The 24,700-nt window shown below is 39.4% G+C and overlaps 1 protein-coding gene across 1 annotated transcript in view; it reads left to right on the top strand.

The window, feature by feature from the left end:
• Positions 1 to 24,700, top strand: part of Wwox (WW domain-containing oxidoreductase) — a 190,983-nt gene that overhangs the window by 70,825 nt on the left and 95,458 nt on the right. Inside the window, exon 4 of the mRNA XM_090384097.1 lies at positions 10,210 to 10,388. Coding sequence (XP_090240223.1) covers positions 10,210 to 10,388 — 179 coding nt within the window. The remainder of the gene's footprint in view (positions 1 to 10,209; positions 10,389 to 24,700) is intronic.

Raw genomic sequence — 24,700 nt, 5'->3', positions numbered from 1 at the left:
GTTTGAGCATGCTCAATGCTGATGGGATTCTTCCTCTAGCTCAGAAAAATCACCTGAGAGGGCATAAATTCAAATTGAGGAAAGACAGATGTAGGATAGATGTGCGGAAATTTGCCTTTAGCCAGCGGGTGGTTGGTGGGTGGAACAGACTTCCATCCCTTGTCGTGGAAGTTGATAGCCTAAATAAGTTTAAGGCTCAGCTGGACAGGTATTTCGAACGAACAGAGGGGTGAAGTGGAAGTGGTTATTTTGATTTATTTATGTTACTTTTTTTTTTTTTTTTTTTTTTTTGGCTGATGCTGCATAAGCTTGCTTTCTTGCATCAAATGCCTCTACTAATGCTAATGCTAATGCTAAAATCCTTCTGATATCCTTTTGACAGAAGACCACAGGAGGCATTGAATGGAGCGTGTTGCGAATGGTGGGAGATGTTTTACCAAGATCATTAATACATGAGCTGGAAGAAAAGTGGGATGATACAAAGTCAGCTTTATCCTTGGCTGAAGTGACAACAGAACCATCTAGTTTGGACAGAGGTGGGAGCAGAGATGGGCAAAAGTTACGGCCAATAGCTTTGGCAAGAGACCAGAATGCTCGGCTACCATTAGGGCAAGAAGCAAGTTTTCTACTCTTAGCCTGTTCAAACTCTAGTTTGGACTGATTAATAACTGCTTTACAATTGTTGTGAGCTTAGGTGAATCAGAAAATGAAACTGAAGAATTAGAAACAAGCCAATTACGATATGCAACATTCTTCTCTTGAACAGCCATAGCACATTTATTGGAAAACCAAGGTTTAGATAAAGGACGTGATTTTAAAGTGGAGTGTGGGATAAAGAATTCCATTCCTGCAAGAATAATTTCACTGACACGATCTGAACAAACGTTGACATCAGAAGTTTTGAAACAGTAATCTGACCAAGGGAAAGAACAAAAGAAGTCTCGCAGGTCATCCCATTTTGCATTCTTGTAATGCCAAACAACACGAGGTTGGGAATAACCATGAAATAAAGGTTCCATTGGAGAAGAGACAATCACCAAGTTGTGATCTGAAATGCCTAAAGCACCTCTCACTTCGACCGTGTACTTAGAAGGGTTGTTTGTGAGAAAAAGATGAAGCGTATTGGCTGTTTGATTAGGATTGTCCGGTATTCTTGAAGGTAAATGAACAGTCTGTGCTAGGTCATTAGTAATTACAAAAGCCTCATCATCTTGACCTGCTGGGTTGGTGTGACTAGAAAATGGAAGCCAGCTGGAGTTGTGAACATTAAAATCAGCAAGGAAAATTACGTCACTGTTAGGAAAGTTGGACTGGAGAAAGTCAAGTTGGAAAGAGAGGAAGTCAAAGAGCTCCAAGTGATTAGTGGAGTTGGGAGAATGGTACAGACAACAGATGAATTTGACACAATGAGGTAGAGAGATTTTAAGCCAGAGAAGATCAAAGAGAGGAGATTCCAAATTGCCAAGTCTCTGACAGGGAATATCAGAACGGACATATGCACAAGTACCACCTTTGAGGCAAAAGGAATCATACAGCGAATAATTTGGTTATCTGAGATGAGCAGTAGTTGAATCAACCGATAACTGAGATTCTGTCAGAAAAAGTACATGGGGTTTGGCAGATTGCAAGTGGAAATGGACATCGTTGAGATTAGAATTGAGACCACGTATATTTGTGAAATGAATTAGGAAGTGCTTGCGAGGTCGAGATCTTTTCGCAGATAAGCTTGCTCTATTAGTTTGACAATTCATGGTTTATTCAATAGTAAGAAAAAGTGGGTGGGACATGCAGTATGAAGTAATGAAATTTTTGGATATGGCATACACGTGGTAAGAATATACCCAGATCCTTGACATAACGTGGCCTCGACAATGCTCCCCGCATATACACTACTCGGACTCCCTCCAGTCACTATCTGGCAGAGTAGAGGTAGCAAGAGTATACACTAGCTGATCCGGAAGCCTCCTAGAGAGTTACCAATAGGTTCGGTCCGGTGTACTAACTAGCGGCCGGCCTGCAAACACCGTTTTAGAGCTGTACCCTCGAAATGTAAGGAATATTGGATCTCGCCACGACATTCATCATAACCTCGAAAGTCATCAATCATACTGCATGATGGAAGAGATAGGGAAGGGTTGACCGGAATTTAGCTCTAGAGACTAAACATGGGTTCCACCACTTCAAGACTCCAATAAGCAAAGTGGTGGTATTTCACCGGTTGATGAGAGTCATCTACCACCTAGTACTGTCTGGTAACATAGAGGGGCGGCATTCCTCCATGTGGTGTGGGTGCCACACCTCAACCCCTCCTTGGTTCACACCTGGGTGGTCACTCACCATGTACTTGTGCATGGAGGTTATACCCAGGATTACTAACAGTCCCACCATCGTGAAGGTGCAAGCAGAAGATTTGGCTGTCACAGACCGTCCGGACTTCGCCGAAATTGGGTCCACTTGACTTGAGTGTCACCCGAATATCAGTTCCATCAGCGTTTTAGACTCCCGGGTAACAAGTACAGCTTGTCTGGCATATCTGAGAGAATGTCTGTGACAACCTCAAGGTCCAAGGATAGCCTACGTGTCATGTAGTAAGCTACATGACACGTAGGCTATCCTTATTTATATAATTAATTTATCCTACTACTTAATTATTTCATTATTTACTTCTATCATTAAGAATATAAGTCACTTTAATGGTGTGAATTTTGTTTATAAAAACTTTTTTTAAAGTTTATATTACATACCATCCCCTGGTGTGAGTAAGAATGAAGGAACCTTGATAAAAAAAAAAAAGAAAAGGAAAAAAAAAAGGGAGGAGGAGGATAATAATAAAAAATATATATACATATTTTAAAAATATATAAGCACAATAGGCTAATTCAAAATATAAATATTTTGAAATTGTAATTGTAAAATTACAATTGTAAAAAAAAGTATAAAAAGTAATGAAAGATGTGTGAATAGGGCACATTGCGTGTTTCTGAGCTCCCATCACCAGACATGACTAATGGCTAGGGGTCTCCTGGGCCCTTCTGGACCATCCTTGCAGATGGCATGCTGTTTGCTTTTCTTAGCTGGCATGGCATGGGATGCTGACATTGACTGGCTGGTCCTGGTCAATATGGGATCACTACATACAGAGAGGCGACATACAACAATAGGGATCCCCTTCCTTATGTTCTTTTTCTCCCCACCCTTGGTGGATTCTCTACTATCCCTGTCTCCAACTTAGGCAGTTTCTAACCAACCTTTCTCCTGGTTGGTGGCTGATACCACCACATCTTTTCGTGGTGCCTTCGGCTCGATAATCTCAGGCGAAGGGTACATAAGCAAGAAAACATTTCCAAAGAATTAGAACAAATTGGCCACTAAATGAAATAAATGCAGCAAGAGAGCAATATAAAAACGTGAGGAACTCCTATATTGCACTGATCAGGAAAAAAAATCTTGGCAGGTTCTAGTTGGAACATCTGGTAATGCTAACCCATGGCATGTCCTCTTGGAAGCTTATTAATGAAAATCCAATTTTTTTTTTTTTGTTGTTGGCTCATCTGCTTCTGTGGCCATAATGCACCTCCCAAAGTTTTTGCATTTTACTCTGATCCAAGCCCGAGGCGGGATTCGAACCCGCGACCTTTTGATTGCCAGGCAGGCACTTTACCCACCTGGCTAGCCCGATTGGCTTGAAAATCTGATAGACCACAGGTCTATCAGATTGTCATTAATAAGGTTCCAAGAGGAGACATAGTCAATACTGCCATTACATCAAACAGGTCCCAACCCATGGCATAGGAGGGCACCATAAAAAATACTCTTGATACCCTGTTTCGTCCAGATGATAAAGCACTTAGCCCTGAGAAAATGGAGATAGATACACACAGAAAATGAAGATTATCATAATAACACATGAACTACCCTTCACAATTAAAGAGTTAAAAGTAGCATTAGACAGAACAAAAGTCAACAAATATCCTGATCATAACCTTTTAAAAAGAGGCTAAAACCTCAAAAAAAAATTGCCAATCACCAAAAAAGCCAATATAATCCAATAAACCAAATGTCTTGCTGAGGGGAATATATCCAACAGCTTGGAAACTAGTAAACCTGAGGTTAATTCTAAAAAATCCAGAAAAAACCCCAGATGACTCTAAATCCTATTAAATTAGGTTGGTCTATTACTGGTCATGGGTAGCTTTATTACTAGTTTTTGTCGAAATACTTAAAAGGTTAATATTATAATTATTATATTATTATCATTAACTGTATGGTGTAAGGAAGCCTGAGGCTTTTGCTGCACCAGCCAAAAAAAAAAAAAAAATTCCTGAGTTACCCAGAGACAGATAGAGAGAGAAGTGAATCGCCAAGAAAGAGAAGAATGATGATATCCTGCCCAGGACCCTGAGTGTACAGATTAACAGGCCACTACTAAGAGGCAAAACTGCATTCAGAACAACAGTTTGGATTTAAGCAAGGCAGATCAACTGAAAATGCAATACACTACATTGTTGCTGCAGCAGGAACATTTCTGTGGGCTTTGCCAGAGCTTTTGACACATTATGGTGGCCAAGCTTCCCAAGTGTGGCCAAGGTGGCCAAAGCTACCTTTGCCACACAATTATACCAATCAAGCTGATAGATGCCTTAGGACCACCTTGCACATAGAAGTGTCACTGTGCACACCAGATTACAAGAAATCAAGCATACAATGGCAAAAAGCTATCCCCAAGGATCAGTCTGGGTCCATATTTCTGGACCACTGTACTGGATTAATTTCTCAATCAGGATCTTGGTCTGGTTGAAAAAGCTGCATTTGCAGATGACTTTGTTCTTTTGGTCCAAGGGTAACATCAGAGTGATATTGGAAAACAAACCAACCTTCTTTTAAAAGAATTACAATGATGGATAGAGCTTCATAAATTATCCATCTCAGCACAAAAAACTGAAGACATTCTTTTAAAGGATACTCCGAGAAGGTCTCCAGTCAGAGTTAATAATGTACAAGTATCTATAAAAACAATACAGTAATTAAAATACCTGGGAATTTTTTTTTTTTGGAAATTAGTTAACGTTCTTCCCACATTTAAACTATCCAGCTGAAAAAGTTGAAATTTGGATGGCACTCTATTGTTGGACCTTGATATAATACACTGAGGAAAGAGGGGATATACCTACTAACTTCATGGGAATAGTCCTCAGCCAATATAATCCAATAAATCACTGCTGAGTCAGCAGTATTATCACACTGCTGATCCAGCAGTGACAAACCAGTTGGGTGCAAACGACAATGGGAGAAGTAACCAGGAAATTTCTGCCCCTCAGGTATTGTCAGTCCACCCCAAGCTCTGACTGTGGTTATCCATGGTCTGTATATCATTTTTATTCTGAAAGGGCATGGCTTCTAAGGCCAAACTTCACAGTCTGGGTCTGGCCAGTGACCCATACTGTTTCTGATGCCAGTGAGGACAGAACTCACATGTTATGTAACTGTCCACAATATGACAATCAAAGAAGTACGCTAAGTAATAAAATTGATAATTTTATTAATGAATAGATGTTCATGTCCTCCTCTCCCAGGAGGACATGAACATCTATTCATTATTGAGGAAACCTCTTATAAAGCACTTGCAGGCTATGCTCAGACAGTATTTGATAAAAGAAGATTAAACATAAGACAGGCCCTCACTAATAATCTTGCAGGCACACTAAAATAATAATGCTGCCTTGACAGTTCCCTCCTCCAGCAGACACAGACAAACCTTATTACCATAGAGAAGTAACCTGAACCTGACCATAATGGATGTGATTAGGGACTGCGCACATGAGTGAGAATTGAAAGGAATAGGCCACATAAGTATAAATGTGCAAACTAGGAGGTTAGGATGAGACTACTAACTAGGAATGAAAGGACTCTGGGAGCAAGAGTGTGTGCCAACATATCGAGTGTGTATATGAATGGAAGCTTGCTAATGATAAATATGCTCATGTGTATGTCAGCAAGTGCATGCTGGTTGTTGTGAGGTATTAAATTGTTATCAGTCATGAAAGGTTATGTCACAATGAAAGCATATGTGAGCTGAATGAATGATTATGTGCTTGGACTGATTGTGCATGAAGCTAAATTTTGGCTTCATGTGCAAAGTGGTGGGTGGATGTCCCTGTGCATGCATGAAGGACTGGTGGAAGTGTGGATGGGAAAATGTGAGTACAATTGTGTGGGGATGAATTTCTCTGTCAGCTTTCTGGTTGGTTTTCTCTTTTGGCACTTGTAACTTGATCTGTGTGTGAATGTTCATGTTCCCTCCTTGTATAACCATACTTTGACTTTTGCCTGTCCTGTTTGTTCTTAACTTGTAGAAACTGATTAAAAAAAAAAAAAAGTGTATGCTGTCTTATATTTAGAGTGCTGTGACAAGTGTTATGTGTATGATCTGGTGAGTGAGTGAATACTTGAGAACATCCTTTTGATAGGTATGACTGCACTCTTGAATATACGTGAAAAAAAAATCTGCAAGTTAAGCATCATATACATTAGTATAACTGAACTGTGGCTAGTAAAAAAAAATAAATGTGTGTGATGTCTGTATTTGGGGTGCTGCATGGGTGTGTATATGAGTGGGCATCTGAGAGGAAGTATATGTTATGTGACCTGCCTGATTAGTGTGAACCCTGAATATATATAAAAAAAAAAAGTTTGTGTACTGCATGAAAGCTATATGTTTTGCGGACAGTCCCCCACCAAATTTTACTTGCAGCTGTTTGGTGATCTCCCTAATGGGGCCTCCCCCGTCCCCCCCGACTGAGATCACTCTTGCTGATTCCTCCTTCTTGGCAGCATGATTTTGGATGCTGACACAGTGGGTAGCCAGCCTGCCCCCAGTGTCAGCATCCAAGCAGTTAATCCCCAGTGTGGGATTAACTGCTCAATAAACTGGGTACTGTGAGTCCAGCAGGCAACCATCTACACATTGGGCACCCTACTCATATGACTTTAACACCCTGTTTTCCTAGGGGATTTAAGCATGAGGGTGGGCTTCCTTCACAGGAGTGCCCCTTCTGTCCCCTACTCTTCTGTTGTTATTTGGTTTTTAGGAGCATTAGCAACTAAGGCCATATTGCTCCTCCCTACTCTTCTAATTCCTCCTGTAAATCTCCCTACCATCCACCACCTTTGCCTTCAACTATATTTCACACTTATACTATCACACCTGCACTCCTTTCCAACAAAAACTTGATTTTTTTTTATTCTTGGGCTCTCCCTCATAAGCTCAGGTGATGCCAGGGTTCGCCCTTCCAGAGCTATTATAATTCCCTACTTATCTGGCCAACTCCCCACTCCTGGGATGTGAACCTAAGGGCCAATGGTGCTCTAGTGGCCCCTATTCTAAGTGGCCAGATGGGCAACATAACATAACCTATAACTATACTACACAAACCACACAATATACAAAATTGTGTGGTTTGTGTAGTATAGTTATAGGTTATGTTGTTGTGCCTTCGCAAAATTTGTATTATGTAACAAAGTAATGACATGGAGTTGGGGAAATCCCCCAGTGCTGCTAGACAGGAAATACTATACATTGTGTCCTTTCTGTACATGTTGTACTTCCCATATTCAAATTCTGCATCCCTTATATCTGTGAAAAACTGTCACATTTACTTGTGACACAACTTGTTTGATATCTGTGCAATGCTGCATTGGATGGCAATCAGTACTTCACATGGATCAAATTTATTTACTATTCTTCTAGAATTAGTGTACAAGTATACATGCACCTGTTCTTATTCATACTTAATTACCCTAACACAGCCCATGTCAAACTTATTCCATGATGACCCACAGCAGCACTTGAAATCCCCAACAGCTTCCTTTCCAGGCTGCTTCATGTTCCAATAGAAGAATCACTTTCACCTCTGCCTTTAGCACTAGTTAATCTATTAATCTTTGTATTCTCCCTAAGCAAGTACAAGCTCTACTTGCTATCTGGGAGTCTAAAATGCTGATGGAACTGATATTCGGGTGACTCAAGTCAAGTGGACTCAATTTCGGCGAAGTCCAGACAGTCTGTGACAGCCAAATCCTCTGCTTGCACTTTCACGATGGTGGGACTGTTAGTAATCTTGGGTATAACCTCTGTGCACAAGCACACTGTGGGTGACCACCCAGATGTGAACCAACATAAGCAAGGGTCAAGGTGTGGCGCCCACACCACATGGAGGAATGCCTCCCCTCCGTGTTACTAGGCAATACTAGATGGTAGATGACTCTCATCAACCAGTGCAATACCACCACTTTGCCATTGGAGGCTTGAAGTGGTGGAACCCATTTTTAGTCTCCAGAGCTAAGTTCCGGTCAACCCTTCCCCATCTCTTCCATCATGCAGTATGACTGATGACTTTTGAGGTTATGAGGTTAGATTTTGTAGTTATAGTTATGCTATAACTATAACTACATTGGAATTCTAGATGAACCCTGTGGGATTCCACTAATAACATTAGTCCACGAAGAGCAGCACCCGTTGATTACCACCCACTGTCTTCTCCCACTCAACCATCCTTTTATCCATTGTAGCAACTTACCTTTTAACATCATGGCGTGATCCAATCTTCCTTACATTTCGAGGATATAGTAACGGTGTTTGCAGGCCGGCTGCTAGTTAGTACACCGGACCGAACCTATTGGTAACTCTTTAGGAGGCTTCCGGATCACCTAGTGTATAATCTTGCTAACTCTACTCTGCCAGATAATGACTGGAGGGAGCCCAAGAGTGTGTATGCGGTTGGCTTTGTCGTGGCCACGTTATGTCAAGGATCTGGGAATATTCTTACCATGTGTATGCCATATCCAAAAATTTCATTACTTCATACAGCATGTTCTCCCCCCCCACACTTTTTTTTACTATTGAGTACACCATGAATTGTCAAACTAATAGAGTAAGCTTATCTGCAAAAAAGATCTAAACCTCCCAAACACTTCCTAGTTCATTTCACAAATATATGTGGTCTCAATTCTAATCTCAAACGGCACTTCTGCAGCCAGGTGGGCAGGAGCAGCAGTGTGTAGCACACGCTTCTTGATTAGACCAGGGTTCGAGCCCGTGCCCACCAAATACGGAGGATGCAGAAAGGTCAGGAATGACTACTGCATATCCCCGGAGCAATATGGCCTTAGTTGCTAATGCTCCCAAAAACCAAAACAACATCTAATCTCAACGATGTCCATTTCCACTTGCAGTCTGTCAAACCCCATGTACTTTTTCTGACAGAATCTCAGTTATTGGTTGATTCAACTACTGCTCATCTCATTTGCCCAAATTATTTGCTGTATGATTCCTTTCACCTCAAAGGTGGTACTTGTGCATATGTCCACTTCTGATATTCTCTGTCAGACACCTGGTAATTTGGAATCTCCTCTTTTCGATCTTCTCTGGCTTAAAATCTCTCTACCTCATTGTGTCAAATTCATCTGTTGTCTCTACCATTCTCCCAACTCCACTAATCACTTGGAGCTCTTCGACTTTCTCTCTTTGCAACTTGATTTTCTCCAGTTCCAACTTTCCTAACAGTGAGGTAATTTTCTTTGGCGATTGTAATGTTCACAACTCCAGCTGGCTTCTGTTTTCTAGTCACACTGACCCAGCTGGTCGAGATGCTCAGCCTTTTGCAATTACTAATGACATACTGTTTCTGCTGCATGCCTTTTCTACAGATACTTCCATGAGCACTGTTTTTCGGAATTGGCTTCTATAATTCCCGCTGTCTCTTTCAAAACAGTCCGAACACATGCTGCCACCAGCCAACATCCATTTACTGTCCAACTTCAAACTCACAGAACCAACTTTTCATCTTCGTCGTTTATTCATTCAACTGCCATTTTCTGGATCAACCTTCCTTCATGTGTATTTCCTGAAAATTAGTCTTTAGTTCAAGTCTAATCAAATATCTTCTTTCATCTTCTCAACCTCCAACCCAAGCATGGTACTAAGTACTATAGGTTCCAATACCTCTCGTGTTTGGGGTTTTCATAAAAAAAAAATTTTTTTTTAAATGGCCTTTTTTGGCACAGGTCTTATTAAATTAATTGGTTTTTTTTTTTTTTTTTTTTTTTGGAAAATTGTAGATTTATATTTCAAAGTAATTTGAGTGCTATCTCAGTATAAGCAAGAAATTAATGGCAGAATTTTTTTTATGTACAACTTTGTTATTTCTTTAGCCATAATAATAAGAAAACCACCTATACAGATCCAAGATTAGCATTTGCAATAGAAGAAACTGACTCTCCCAATGACATTAGACAAAGGTTTGATGCAAGTAGCACGGCCATGCAAGTTCTTCATGGTCGAGATTTGAGTGGCAAAGTTGCTGTCATAACAGGAGCAAATTGTGGAATAGGTGAGTGCATATTGGTGTCCTTTAATTTGAGTTTTTATAAAGGGTTTGACATTTATATCTGCTTACTTTTAGTCAGATGTAAATGGCAATAACTGTAAATTTCAGCTTTTATTCTTCGTGTTACAGATCGATTACTGAAAATTTGAATGACAGAATACAATGGTGTTCTGTTGTGAGGTAATATTTTGTAATTGTGCATGAAATGTAGGTCTCTTGTTGAAACTCAGAAAGCAGAGTTAGAGCTCAAGAAACAGTTGTCACCATAGATTTAGACTTTGGACTTCATGCCATTGCATGAAGTCCAAAGAAGTCAGCTTAGTGTGTTTCATCTGAAAGCAGAACAAATGGAACAGCAGTTTCAGGAACTGCTGGGAGTCATGAAACAAGTAAAAGGGCATTGTGTTAGAGTAACTAAGAGTAAGATCAGGTGCATGTATACTTGTATGTACACCAATGTTAGGAGTACAGGTAGTTCTCGACTTTACGAGTTAATTCGTTCCTAGCACACACTCGTAAAGCGGGAATTTATTTCCCATAGACAAAAATAAGGTTAAAAATAGGGGTTATGTTCTCAACAATGAAATTAGTTAGCTAATTAGTTTATGTTTAAACAATGATTGATTTATCGAAAGAAATGAAAATATAGCCTGTAAAATGAAGCAAATTATAATAATAGAGAAATTATTTACAACTTACAAATGTTAAAGAATGTTTATGCTTCATCATCATCAACTAAACGCACACTCGTTGATCACTTGTTATTGGCTCAGCACTCGGTGGTTTGTTGCGCAAGGAGTTGTCTTCTTCAGAAATATTTCAAGAGGTGTTTGTTTCCAAGATAATCTTCTCTTTTAATTATAAATTTCACGATTGCATGCATAAGCATTTTTTTTCACACACAAATTGCAACTAACACAATTCGTGTGGAGTAACACGTTTACGAAGCTTAAAAAAAAGGAATGAAGAGAAGATTCTGAAAATTTTTTATTTTTTATACGATTGAAGATTTCAGTAAAGGGGGAAACACATTTCACCATAATAATGTAAAAAACCACACAATTCCAGCTATTGGTATTTTCGTAAATGCAAGAAGATCGAGTTTACAACCGTTTATATAAATTGCTTGCGATAACAGAAAAGCCCAATAAACTGGAAAGTGCAAATTGTTTTTATTGTTTTATGGTCGTGACTTTAAAATTGGTTCTTATAACAGAACATATGATAACAATGAAAGTGTAGTGCATTTTAATGATTTGAATTGGTTGGTTATTAGGATTTTTATGACGCATCAGCATCTAAGTCTATAGTGCGCCAATTTGAATTGGTAACTAATACGATTTACAAGCCATGATCACAACCTTTTATATGGCCTTAAGGTCACATCACACTCGTGACCTTTAAAATGACATTTTAGAGAGATAAATAGCTTAGTTATACAGCGAAAATTTAAACTTCCGAGATCTTGAAACAAATTACCAAAAAACAACCAAAAAACAATGTGTTATTGAGTTCACATTACGATATTTTAACAATATGATGGTGTCTCTGGAACTGATTAATATCGTAAAGCAGGGTACACTGTACTGTATAGCTATGCGTGTGGTTTGAAATGCAGTATTTATGAATGTTTAACATTCATTTTTTGCAATTAATGTTCATATTTTCGATTTTGTTGATACTTGATACTTGGGAAAAAAAACTCGTAAACCTGAGAACTCGTAAAGCGAGAACTGCCTGGATAGTAAATAAATTTGAGTTTGAAGTGCTGGTCAAGACATCAAAGGCAGATATTGTTGGGTTATCAGGGACTTGGTGTCACATAGATATAAGGAATGTAGAATTGGAATTTGGGTAGTACAGTGTGTACAGAAAGGATAGACTGGATAGGAAGGGAGGAGGGATTATGCTGTTAGTTAACAAACACATAAAATATAAGGAAGTGCATCCAGTTTACATAGATGGGCAGTGCAATGTTGAATCAGTTTTGTGTGACATAAGCACTGTAAAAGCAAAAATGAGGGAAGAAGTTTGTTATAGGCCTAATGACTCTGATGAGTACTATGAAAAATTACAACCACTTGCCGATTAACGTAAGGGTTGCGTTCCACGGAACTCTGTAAGCCAGATTTTACGTAAGTCAGAATTTCCCCCATGTTTGTGCAGCTCTTGCAACTGTGCTTGCTAAATTGATTGAATCAAAAAAGAAATGTTCGATGAACATGTGAATATAATTATTTATTGTATTTATTCAATTTTTTATCTCATGCTCAGGAAAAATTTACAAAAGCGTGCAATTTAAAAAATTTAAAAATTATAAAATTACAAAAAAGAGAGGAGACAAGCATAATGTCTGTAAGTTTTACCTCTTGAGCATCATTGCCAGAATGGACGTCTTCAGCTGATAACTATGCCACTGCAGAGGTTGAGGGCTGTGGTGATTTAGAAGGGATTGGCCGCTCAACCTTACGAAAGAACATATTAATGGATGACTGGACGGTGGCTTTTTTCTTTTCATCATAGATTTCTTTGTAGCAAGCAAGCATATCATTCACCACTCTAACTTTTAAGAATCGTTCACTGTCTGGATCCATCTTCTCAAACCTCACCATTGCCGATGCAATTTCACGAAATGCCATTGCCATCTCTCTCTGGTGATGAAACGTCTTGGCTCCTCATTTGGTTCATCTTGAGCTTCATCAGCATTTTCTTCTTTCACTATTGCTGCCTGAAAGTCAATAAGTTCTTCGTTAGATAATTCCTTCTCTTCTTCCTTTATTAACTCCTCCACGTCTTTGGCAACAACTTCCAACTGAAGTAGCTCTGCAACCTTTACAATCTTAACTGTAAACTCTTGATATGATTCTTCTTTTTCAAACCCTTCGAAGCCTTTTACGTGATGCAGGCATATTTTCTTCTATGCACCATTTAAACAACTTTTAGTAATTTCCACCCAGGCCTTATTAATGTTTAAGATGCCGTGGTAAATATTGTAAGATTTCCAAAAGTCTCTTAAAGTAAAATTTTTCTCATCATCTACTGCAGACAGTTCCTGAGTAGATGTTGTGCATAAATAGTATGCTTTTAAATTCAAAATAACACCCTGATCCATAGGTTGGATGAATGAAGTCATGTTTGGCGGTATAAATATGACTCTCACGTTCGAATTGAAATCATCTAGATGTGTAGGATGTCCAGAAGCAAAATCTTGAAAGGAATGTCATTGTCTTTACAATATTTTTCAACCTCTGGAATGAAGCAGCATTTAAACCAATCCTCAAGGAGAGATATTGTTATCCATAGTCTCTGGTTCGATCAGAAATTGGTATGGTGGCTTTATTGACGCCCTTAAATGCACGAGGATTTCCAGAATGGTACACAAGCAGTGGTATTAATCTGTAATGTCTCGCTGAATTAGCCTCAAGGAAGAGCATGGTTCTATCCTTTTAAGCCTTGAAACTTGGCATTGTCTTTTCCCCTTTGGCAATGTATGTTCGATCCGGCATTTTTTTCTAATACAGAGCAGTCTTGTCAATATTAAAAATTTGCTGCATTAGATAGCCACGTTCATCAATAATTTTTTCCAACACATCACAAAATTTCTCTGCAGCTGCAGAATCAGCACTGGCAACTTCACTGCATACTTTAATGTTTTGGAAACCAGTGCAGAGCTTGAACCTGTTAAACCGCCCGTTGCTTGCCACGAATTTGGCTTGGGGTTCGCCATACTTATCCTTAACATCTTCAGAAATACTTCTTGATTTGCTTGAATAGCCATTGGACTCAGGGGTACTCGCTTCTGAATCTAATTTTCCATCCATATTATTAATAGCTTTTTTCATCTTCGATATAGCACCTGAACGCTGTTTTGTGATCACTGTTGATCTTAAGTGCGTTGATCCTTTAACATGTTCTTTTATATATGCACTGTCCTTTAAAATAGTATTCACTGTTGAAGCAGCGAGACCATATTCCCTTGCATTATATGACAAACTTTGTCCTGCTTCATACTCTTAATCATTTTCATCTTCATTTCTAAATCAATTTTGTTTCGTTTCCTGGCTCTGCCATCACTTGCACTTTCCGTCAATCCCATTCCATTCATCATTGTAATACGTAAAAAGGAATGAAGAGAAGTTTCTGAAATTTCTGTTTTTTATATGATTGAAGATTTCAGTGAAGGGGAACATACATCAAGTTTACTGCCTGTTTATAGTAGATTGCTAACAGAAAAGCCCAATAAACTAGAAAGGGCAAATTGTTTTTATTGTTTTTTGGTCGTGACCTCCAGAAATGTGCTTTAGAAAAATATCGCAAAGGCATTCAAAATTGATTCTTATAATGGGAACATATGATAATGATGAAAGCGTAGTGCAGTTTCCATTATAAATATGACCTTTTAGAGAAATAAACAGCTTAGTAATATAGCGAAATTTTCAATTTCCGAGGACTTTGAACGAATTACAAAAAAAAAAAAAAAAAACGTTATTGGGTTCACATTATGATATTTTCACAATACCTCCATTTATCCCTACAAATGCAAAATATGTTTCCATATTTTTTTTCAGTTTGCACCAGACGGCAAAAACTTAAGTAAAGTCGAATTTACATAAGTTGAGTATTACGTAAGTCGAGGAGTTCCTGTATACAGAGAAATAAAAAGGGCCAGTAAGTCACAGTGTCTTATAATAGGTGAATTTAACTTCCCACATATTGACTGGAACTTGTGAGTTGGTCACTCGCACATTGCACACTAGTGAGGCTTTTGTGGATTTATTGGATGATTGTTTTCTGCAGCATCATGTTCGAGAGGCAACCAGAGGGAATAATACTCTTGATCTGATTATCAACAGTGATTATTCTTGCATCAAGAATTTACAGATAAAGGAACCACTAGGTGACAGTGATCACAGTGTACTGATGTGGAATTTACTTAAAGATTTAACTACCATCAGAAGTAAAGAGAAGGGTTTTTGCTTTCGTGCAAGTGACTATAATGGTCTCAGAGACCACTTCTGTGATACTTTCTTTTTTTTTTTTTTTTTGAGAAGTGGTCTCAGAGACCACTTCTGTGACCACTTCTTTTTCTTCTGTGACAAGAGGCACAGAAGAAAAATGCATGGCATGCATATAAATTATCAGAACCCTACGGTAGATATAAGCTAGTCTGTAATCAAGTCACAAAGGAGATTAGGCAAGCGAAGGCAGATTATGAGAAATCTTGGTCAAAGGATGCAAAGAAAAACAACAAAGATATCTTTACTTATATGAACTCTAAAAGGAAGGAGAAGAATCAGATTGGTCCACTTGATATTGATGGTTTGATATGAAGTGGACCAAGTGCTTAGATTAGCATTAGTATTAACATTAGTAGAGGCAATTGATGCAAGAAAGCAAGCTTATGCAGCATCAGCCAAAAAAAAAAAAAAAAAAAAAACCCACTTCCACTTCACCCCTCTGTTCGTTCAAAATACCTGTCCAGCTGAGCCTTAAACTTATTTAGGCTATCAACCTCCACCACAAGGGATGGAAGTCTGTTCCACCAACAAACCACCCGCTGGCTAAAGGCAAATTTCCGCACGTCTATCCTACATCTGTCTTTCCTCTAGCTCAGAAAGATCCTCTCAGGATCTTTCTGAGCTAGAGGAAGAATCCCATCAGCATTGAGCATGCTTAAACCATTCAAGGCTTTATACACCTCTATCAGATCACCTCGCTGGTGCCTAGTCTCCAGACACTGTAATTTGCAAAACTTAAGCCTTTCTTCGTAAGAGCACCCCTTTGTTCCATTCACTAATCTTGTTGCCTTTCTCTGTGCTCATTCCAGCAGCTCTACATCCTTCTTGAAATGAGGCCTCCAGACCTGTATACAGTACTCTAGGTGTGGCCTGACCATCGCCTTATACAATGGAATAATCACCTCCTTATCCCTGCTGGAAAAATTCCTATATATCATTGACAATACTCCATGAGCTACTCTTGCAGCCCGTCTGCACTGCTCAGAGAACTTCATATCTGCCTGCACAACCACCCCCAAGTCCCTTTCATTCTCTACCACTGTCAGTGTAGTACCACAGAGTTGATACGTTGCTCTGGGGTTGCTGTTTCCCATGTGTAGAACTTTACATTTGTCAATGTTAAACTTCATTTGCCACCTCTCAGCCCATCTACTCAACCTTTCCAGATCCTGTTGCAGCAGCATAGTGTCCGTAGTGTCCTTGACAACCCTGCCAACCTTTGTATCGTCTGCAAACTTGGACATTAAGCCCGATATACAATCATCAATATCATTTATAAATACAGAAAACAATAATGGACCCAACACTGAGCCCTGAGGGACTCCACTAATAACATCAGTCCACGATGAGCAGTGTCCATTGATTACCACTCTCTGTCTTCTCCCCCTCAACCACCCCTTTATCCATAGCAGCAATTTGCCTCCAGTGTCATACTGCTCCAATTTGTGTAGCAGTCTTCCATGTGCAACAGTATCAAAAGCCTTTCTAAGATCCAAGTATATAATATCAAAGTTATTCCCTGCATCCAGTTCTTTTGTGACTGCATCATAGTATCCAATCAAGTTGGTCAGGCAAGACTTCCCCTTAACAAAACCATGCTGTGTCTGAGCTATAACTGAAGTTTTGTCTAAATGATCCTGCAGTGCTTCTTTAACCAGTGCCTCCATTAATTTTCCTGGAACGGAAGTTAAGCTCACAGGTCTATAATTACTTGTGTCAGCCTTTGATCCTCCTTTGTGAATTGGGGTCACATTTGCACATTTCCAGTCTATGGGTACCTCCCCTGAGTCCAAGGAAGCTCTCATAATTATGGCTACGGGTTTGCTTACTTCCTTTGCTGCCTCCTTTAATATAACTGGATAGATCCCATCCACCCCGGGTGCCTTTCTTGTGTTTATCTTCAACAGTTTCTCCTCCACTTTACTCCCAGTTATTTCAAGATTCTGTAGTTTACTTCTAGGGTTGAATACACCTCTGGCATTCCCCTCGCTGAATAACTCCTCATGTGTGAATGTCAATGCAAAATATTCATTTAGTTTGTTAGCTACCTGAGCAGGATCATCAACAGTTGACCCATCAATATCAAGTGGACCAATCTGATTCATCCCCTTCCTTCTAGAGTTTACATAAGTAAAGAACTCTTTGCTGTTTTTCTTTGCATCCCTTGCCAAGGATTTCTCGTAATCTGCCTTCGCCTGCCTAACCTCCTTTGTAACTTGGTTGCATATCAACTTGTATCTATCATAGGCTTCTGTGTCACGTGTTAATTTGTAGGTATCCCATGCATTTTTCTTCTCTGCCATAGGCCTCATTAGTTCATCTGACATCCATTTAGGCCTGAACCTTGAACAATATTTCTTAGTTGGTATGTAAAGCCTAGTAGCTTCTAAGATAAGTTCTTTGAATGCTTCCCATTTTGAATTTGCTGTTGGTAACATCATCAGTTGGTCCCACTGTATAGAATTTAAATACTGTCTCAGTCCATCATAGTTGCCTTTACGGAAGCAATAACCCTTCCCTTTACCCCTAATGGTAGTTACCTCTTTGAGTAAATCCCACTTCAGCACACTGTGATCACTGCCACCTAGTGGTTCATTTATCTGCAGATTCTTAATGCATGAAGAATCACTGCTGATAATCAAATCAAGAGTATTACTCCCTCTAGTTGCCTCCCGAACATGCTGATGTAGAAAACAATCATCCAATAAATCCACAAAAGCCCTGCTAGTGTATGAGTAACCAGCCCCCAAATTCCAGTCAATATCTGGGAAATTAAAATTAAAATTATAATTATGGCTAAGGGTTTGCTTACTTCCTTTGCTGCCTCCTTTAATATAACTGGATAGATCCCATCCACCCCGGGTGCCTTTCTTGTGTTTATCTTCAACAGTTTCTCCTACACTTTACTCCCAGTTATTTCAAGATTCTGTAGCTTACTGCTAGAGTTGAATACACCTCTGGCATTCCCCTCGCTGAATAACTCCTCATGTGTGAATGTTGATGCAAAATATTCATTTAGTTTGTTAGCTACCTGAGCAGGATCATCAACAGTTGACCCATCAATATCAAGTGGACCAATCTGATTCATCCCCTTCCTTCTAGAGTTTACATAAGTAAAGAACTCTTTGCTGTTTTTCTTTGCATCCCTTGCCAAGGATTTCTCGTAATCTGCCTTCGCCTGCCTAACCTCCTTTGTAACATGGTTACATATCAACTTGTATCTATCATAGGCTTCTGTGTCATGTGTTAATTTGTATGTATCCCATGCATTTTTCTTCTCTGCCATATGCCTCATTAGTTCATCTGACATCCATTTTGGCCTAAACCTTGAACAATATTTCTTAGTTGGTATGTAAAGCCTAGTAGCTTCTAAGATAAGTTCTTTGAATGCTTCCCATTTTGAATTTGCTGTTGGTAACATGATCAGTTGGTCCCACTGTATAGAATTTAAATACTGTCTCAGTCCATCGTAGTCGCCTTTACGGAAGCAATAACCCTTCCCTTTTCCCCTAATGGTAGTTACCTCTTTGAGTAAATCCCACTTCAGCACACTGTGATCACTGCCACGTAGTGGTTCCTTTATCTGCAGATTCTTAATGCATGAAGAATCACTGCTGATAATCAAATCAAGAGTATTACTCCCTCTAGTTGCCTCCCGAACATGCTGATGTAGAAAACAATCATCCAATAAATCCACAAAAGCCCTGCTAGTGTGTGAGTAACCAGCCCCCAAATTCCAGTCAATATCTGGGAAATTAAAATCTCCCATTATAAGACTCTCTGATTTACTGGCCCACTCTATTTCCCTGTATAGTTCCTTATTATACTCATCAGAGTCATTAGGCCTATAGCACACTCCTACTCTCAATTTTGATCTCCCAATGTTTATGTCACACCAAACTGACTCAACACTGCACTGTCCAGCGATGTCGACTGGCTTCACTTCCTTGGTTTTTATGTGTTTCTTAACTAATAGCATAACCCCTCCCCCCTTCCTATCCTGTCTATCCTTTCTGTAGACGTTGTACTCCCCAAATTGCAGTTGTGCATCCCTTATATCTGTGTGACACCACGTCTCTGATATCCCAACAATATCTGCCTTCGATGTTTTGAGCAATACCTCAAATTCATCAAATTTATTTACTAAACTCCTAGCATTGGTGTACACGCAAGTATACCTGCACCTGTTTCTATTCTTAGCTACCCTAACACAACCCATGTGTTTACTTGTACCGCAATGGCTCCCAGCAGTCTCTGAAATACCATGCATCTTGTTTTTCAGGCTTCTGCTCATTCTCATAGAAGCAGTGCAAGAATCTCTTTCACCTCTGCCAGTGGCTACTGTCAATCTATTGGTCTTTGTCTCCCCCCCAAGCTAGCAGTTTTCCGACCCACCTAACACTGCCTCGATAGCATCAGCAAATATTCTTGCACCCTTTCTATTTAAGTGTATCCCATCCCTGTAGAAGCAATCTCTCCTATTAACAAGTACAGTCCAGGCTGAAAAAAATTCTACCCCTTGAGCCTTGCACAATCTTTCCAGGGCCGAATTGATCAACAAGGCTCTCATCATATACTCTCTCCTATCGTGTCTGGGCAGAATTGCAGACACTTTCAAATTCAACCCTAATTCTCGGCTTTTGTTCAACAGTGACCTGTACTTGTTAAGTAATTCTGCCGGTCTCCTACTCTTAATATTATTAGTGCCAACGTGTACAACTATATCACCTTTTGTGCCCTTAAAAGATGATATTCGCTCTACAACGTCATCAACCTTTGCCCCTGACAGACATACCCTGGTCCTGTTCCACCTATCTTTTTTACAAAGCATGTTCCCCGTTTCCCTGACAATAGAGTCACCAACAACTACTAGTTCCTTCGTGACCAGCGCATTCTGCATTGGGGGTTGTCTCTGTGTCACGCGATGCCCAAGTGCAAGCTCTGGCGTTGATGTGGGCAGCCGAGAGCTTGATGGGCCCTCAATTTAGTTTCTTCGAAGGCATCCACCCTGTCCTTCAAGCTCTCATATAGGCCCACAAGAACGCCGAGTTGTTGCCTGATATCGATACACTCCTTGCATCGCGCACACACAAAGACATCCCCCTTGGCAGTATCATGTCCCGTACCCGATTGCTCTGCAAACATCAAGCAAACAGTGCATTTTATAAGGCTGTGAGTCAGAGGACAACTGCCCCCCCTCAGTTCTGCTCTGAGCCACAGCACTTCCATTAGCTTGAGCCTTTTGCTTTGCTGCTCTGGTCTGAGTCATGATTCTATTAATTTATTAATTAATTATAATTAATTATGTTATTAATTATGTTAAATATAATTAATTATATTACATTTGTAATCTAAGTCGTTATATGTATTTATTTAAACGTACAATTCAACTGCTAACAAAGTTCAACTAACGCTATCTAGTACGGTATATAACTATCGTATCACAAAGGCGGGAAAATTACGAACGGTAGCGGTAGTTACGAACACGTGGAAACCCTTACCGATACTTTTATGCAATTACAAGGCCGAGTAGAGAATAAATACACCAAATTAATCAGAAAATCACAAAATAATGTTATACTACTAAATTTAGATCAAAAGTTTTAGAAAAACAATAATTTCAAATCAATAAATAAGAAAACTCCACTTAGCGGCTTTGAACACGACCGTCACTAGTAGCCTCATCAGCAGACTAGGAGGAACTGGACAGGCATTTGGAGGGAATGGTATGATTTTTTTTTTTTTTTTTTTTTGGCTGATGCTGCATAAGCTCATACACATGCTTTCTTGCATCACATGCCACTACTACTCCTAAAATGAGTCTTCTAGACCTGTATGCAGTACTCAAGACGTTGCCTAACCATTTACTTATACAATGGGATAATCATCTCCTTCTCCCTGCTAGCAAAATTCCTGTATATCATTGACAAAACTCCATGAGCTGACCTGACAGCCTATCTAAACTTCTCAGAGAACTTCATATCAGACTGCACAATTATCCCAGGTCTTTTTCATTTTCCACTGTGCTCAGTTCCACTGGTACATTAACCTGAGATTATTTCTACCGATATGCAGCACCTTGTATTTGTATAAACTGCAATTGCTATTTCTCAGCCCATCTGCCTAATTTTTCTAGATCTTGTTGTAGTAGTAGTATACCTCGATTACTGCCATTAACCATCCTATTTGTAGACTTTGCATTGTCTACAAACTTAAATATGTAAGCCTGATATACCTTCATCAGTATCACTAATAAATACATAAAACAACAGTGGGGGTCTCGTCTCCACCAATAATGTTATTGGTGGAGACAAGAGTTTAGTGTTAAACAACATTAACTACAAAATTGCATTTTGGTTTTGAGATAACTTTAGTTTTACTTTATACAAATAACAATGCATATCATGTCACACAGCTGTATCTCTCTAGTACTTTACAAGTTAGCTTGGGCTATAAGCACATTTCCAGTAAACCAGGAAAATGTCAAAAGACTTTTTTTTCTTTGTTTACTACTTTACTACAAAATGTTTTTGTAGTTAATGTTGTTTGACATTAAACCCTTAAAACTGATAGCTTGGGGGGGGGTGAATACAAGGACTAATAGATTAACAGTAGCCACTGGCAGAGGTAAAAGTGATTCTTGCACTGCTTCTATTTGAATGACCAGCAACCTGGAAAACAAGATGCAGGATATTTCAGAGACTGCTGGGAGTCATTGCGGTACAAGTAAACACATGGGTTGTGTTAGAGTAGCTAAGAATAGGAACAGTTGCATGTATACTTGCGTGTACACCAATGCTAGGAGTTTGATAAATAAATATGATGAATTTGAGGTATTGCTCAAAACATCAAAGGCAGATATTGTTGGGATATCAGAGATGTGGTGTCACACAGATATAAGGAATGCAGAACTGGAATTTGGGGAGTACAATATGTACAAAAAGGATAGACAGGAAAGGAAGGGAGTAGGGGTTATGCTATTAGTTAAGAAACACACAAAACCCAAGGAAGTGAAGCCAGTCGACATCGCTGGACAGTGCAGTGTCGAGTCAGTTTGGTGTGACATAAGCATTGGGAGATCAAAATTGAGAGTAGGAGTGTGCTATAATTATACTCTGATGAATGTAATAAGAAACTGTACAGGGAAATAGTGTGGGCCAGTAAATCAGAAAGTCTTATAATGGGGAATTTGAATTTCCCAGATATTGACTGGAATTTGTGGGTTGGTCACTCACACACTAGTAAGGCTTTTGTGTATTTATTGGATGATTGTTTTCTACATCAGCATGTTTGGGAGGCAACTAGAGGGAGTAATACTCTTGATCTGATTATCAGTAGTGATTCTTCATGCATTAAGAATCTGCAGATAAAGGAACCACTAGGTGGCAGTGATCACAGTGTTCTAAAGTGGGATTTACTCAAAGAGGTAACTACCATCATGGGTAAAGGAAAGGGTTTTTGCTTTCATAAAGGCAACTATGATGAACTGAGACAGTATTTAAATTCTGTACAGTGGGACCAACTGATGATGTTACCAACAGCAAATTCAAAATGGGAAGCATTCAAAGAACTTATCTTGGAAGCTACTAGGCTTTACATACCAACTAAGAAATATTGTTCAAGGTTTAGGCCTAAATGGATGTCAGATGAACTAATGAGACATATGGCAGAGAAGAAAAATGCACGGGATACATATAAATTAATGGGTGACATGGAAGCCTAAGATAGATATAAGTTGGTCTGTAACCAAGTCACAAAGGAGATTAGGCAGGCAAAGGCAAATTATGAGAAATCCTTGGCAAAGGATGCAAAGAAAAACAGAAAAGAGTTCTTTACTCTAGAAGGAAAGGGATGAATCAGATTGGTCCACTGGATATTGATGGTTCAACAGTTGAGGATCCTGCTCAGGTGGCTAACAAACTAAACGAGTATTTTGCATCTACATTCACACATGAGGAGTTATTCAGGAAGGGGAATGCCAGAGGTGAAGTAAACTTGGGCTGTGAGCTAGATGATTTTGTAATAACTGAGAGGAAAGGGGAGGAGAAATTGTTGAGGATAAACATAAAAAAGGCACCCAGGGTGGATGGGATCTATCCAGTTATATTAAAGGAGGCAGCAAAGGAAGTAAGCAAACCCTTAGCCATAATTATGAGAGCTTCTTTGGACTCAGGGGAGATACCCATAGACTGGAGATGTACAAATGTGACCCCAATTCACAAAGGAGGATCAAAGGCTGACACAAGTAATTATAGACCTGTGAGTTTAACTTCTGTTCCAGGAAAATTAATGGAGGCACTGGTTAAAGAAGCACTGCAGGATCATGTAGACAAGACTTCGGTTATAGCTCGGACACAGCATGGTTTTGTCAAGGGAAAGTCTTGATGACCAATATGATTGGATACTATGATGCAGTCACAAAAGAACTGGATGCAGGGAATAACCTTGATATTATATATTTGGATCTTAGAAAGGCTTTTGATAATGTTGCACATGGGAGACTGTTGCACAAATTGGAGGCAAATTGCTGCTATGGATAAAGGTATGGTTGAGGGGGAGAACACAGAGAATGATAATCAATGGACACTGCTCATCATGGACTAATGTTATTAGTGGAATTCCTCAGGGTTCAGTGGTGCCTCCGTAGCCAGGTGGGAAGGAGCAGCAGTGCATAGCATATTCTTCTTGATTAGACCAGGGTTTGAGCCCATAACCACCAAATACGGAGGATGCGGAAAGGTCAGGGAATGACCACCGCATATTCCCGGAGCAATATGGCCTTAGTTGCTAATGCTCCTAAAAACCAAATAATAACAACAACAACAGGGTTCAGTGTTGGGTCCATTGTTGTTTTCTGTATTTATGAATAATATTGATGATGGTATATCAAGATTAATGTCCAAGTTTGCAGATGATACAAAGGTTGGCAGGGTTGTTAAGCACACTACTCACGCTATGCTGCTGCAACAGGATCTGGATAGGTTGAGCAGATGGGCTGAGAGGTGGCAAATGAAGTTTAACATTGACAAATGTAAAGTACTACATATGGGAAACAGTAACCCCAGAGCAACGTTATCAGCTCTGTGGTACTATACAGCAGGTCCCCGTTATAACGCGGTTCGCTTTACACTGATTCGCTATAACGCTGTTCTTGTGTTATAACCCGTATCTGACTATAACACAGTCACAGATCACTATAACGTTCTTTTACAGATTGCATTTTTGGGGTATTTAACGAAATCGTTTCATTTGATGGAGTCGATAGCTTGAAAATGAATATTCTGAAAACGAAGACTA

The sequence above is a fragment of the Mastigoproctus giganteus genome, chromosome 10 (genome assembly GCF_048544385.1).
Source record: "Mastigoproctus giganteus isolate SK-2022 chromosome 10, ASM4854438v1, whole genome shotgun sequence".
Taxonomy (NCBI): Eukaryota; Metazoa; Arthropoda; class Arachnida; order Uropygi; family Thelyphonidae; genus Mastigoproctus; species Mastigoproctus giganteus.
The sequence above is the reverse complement of the archived record's forward strand: the minus strand, read 5'-3'. Positions and strand labels throughout refer to the sequence as shown.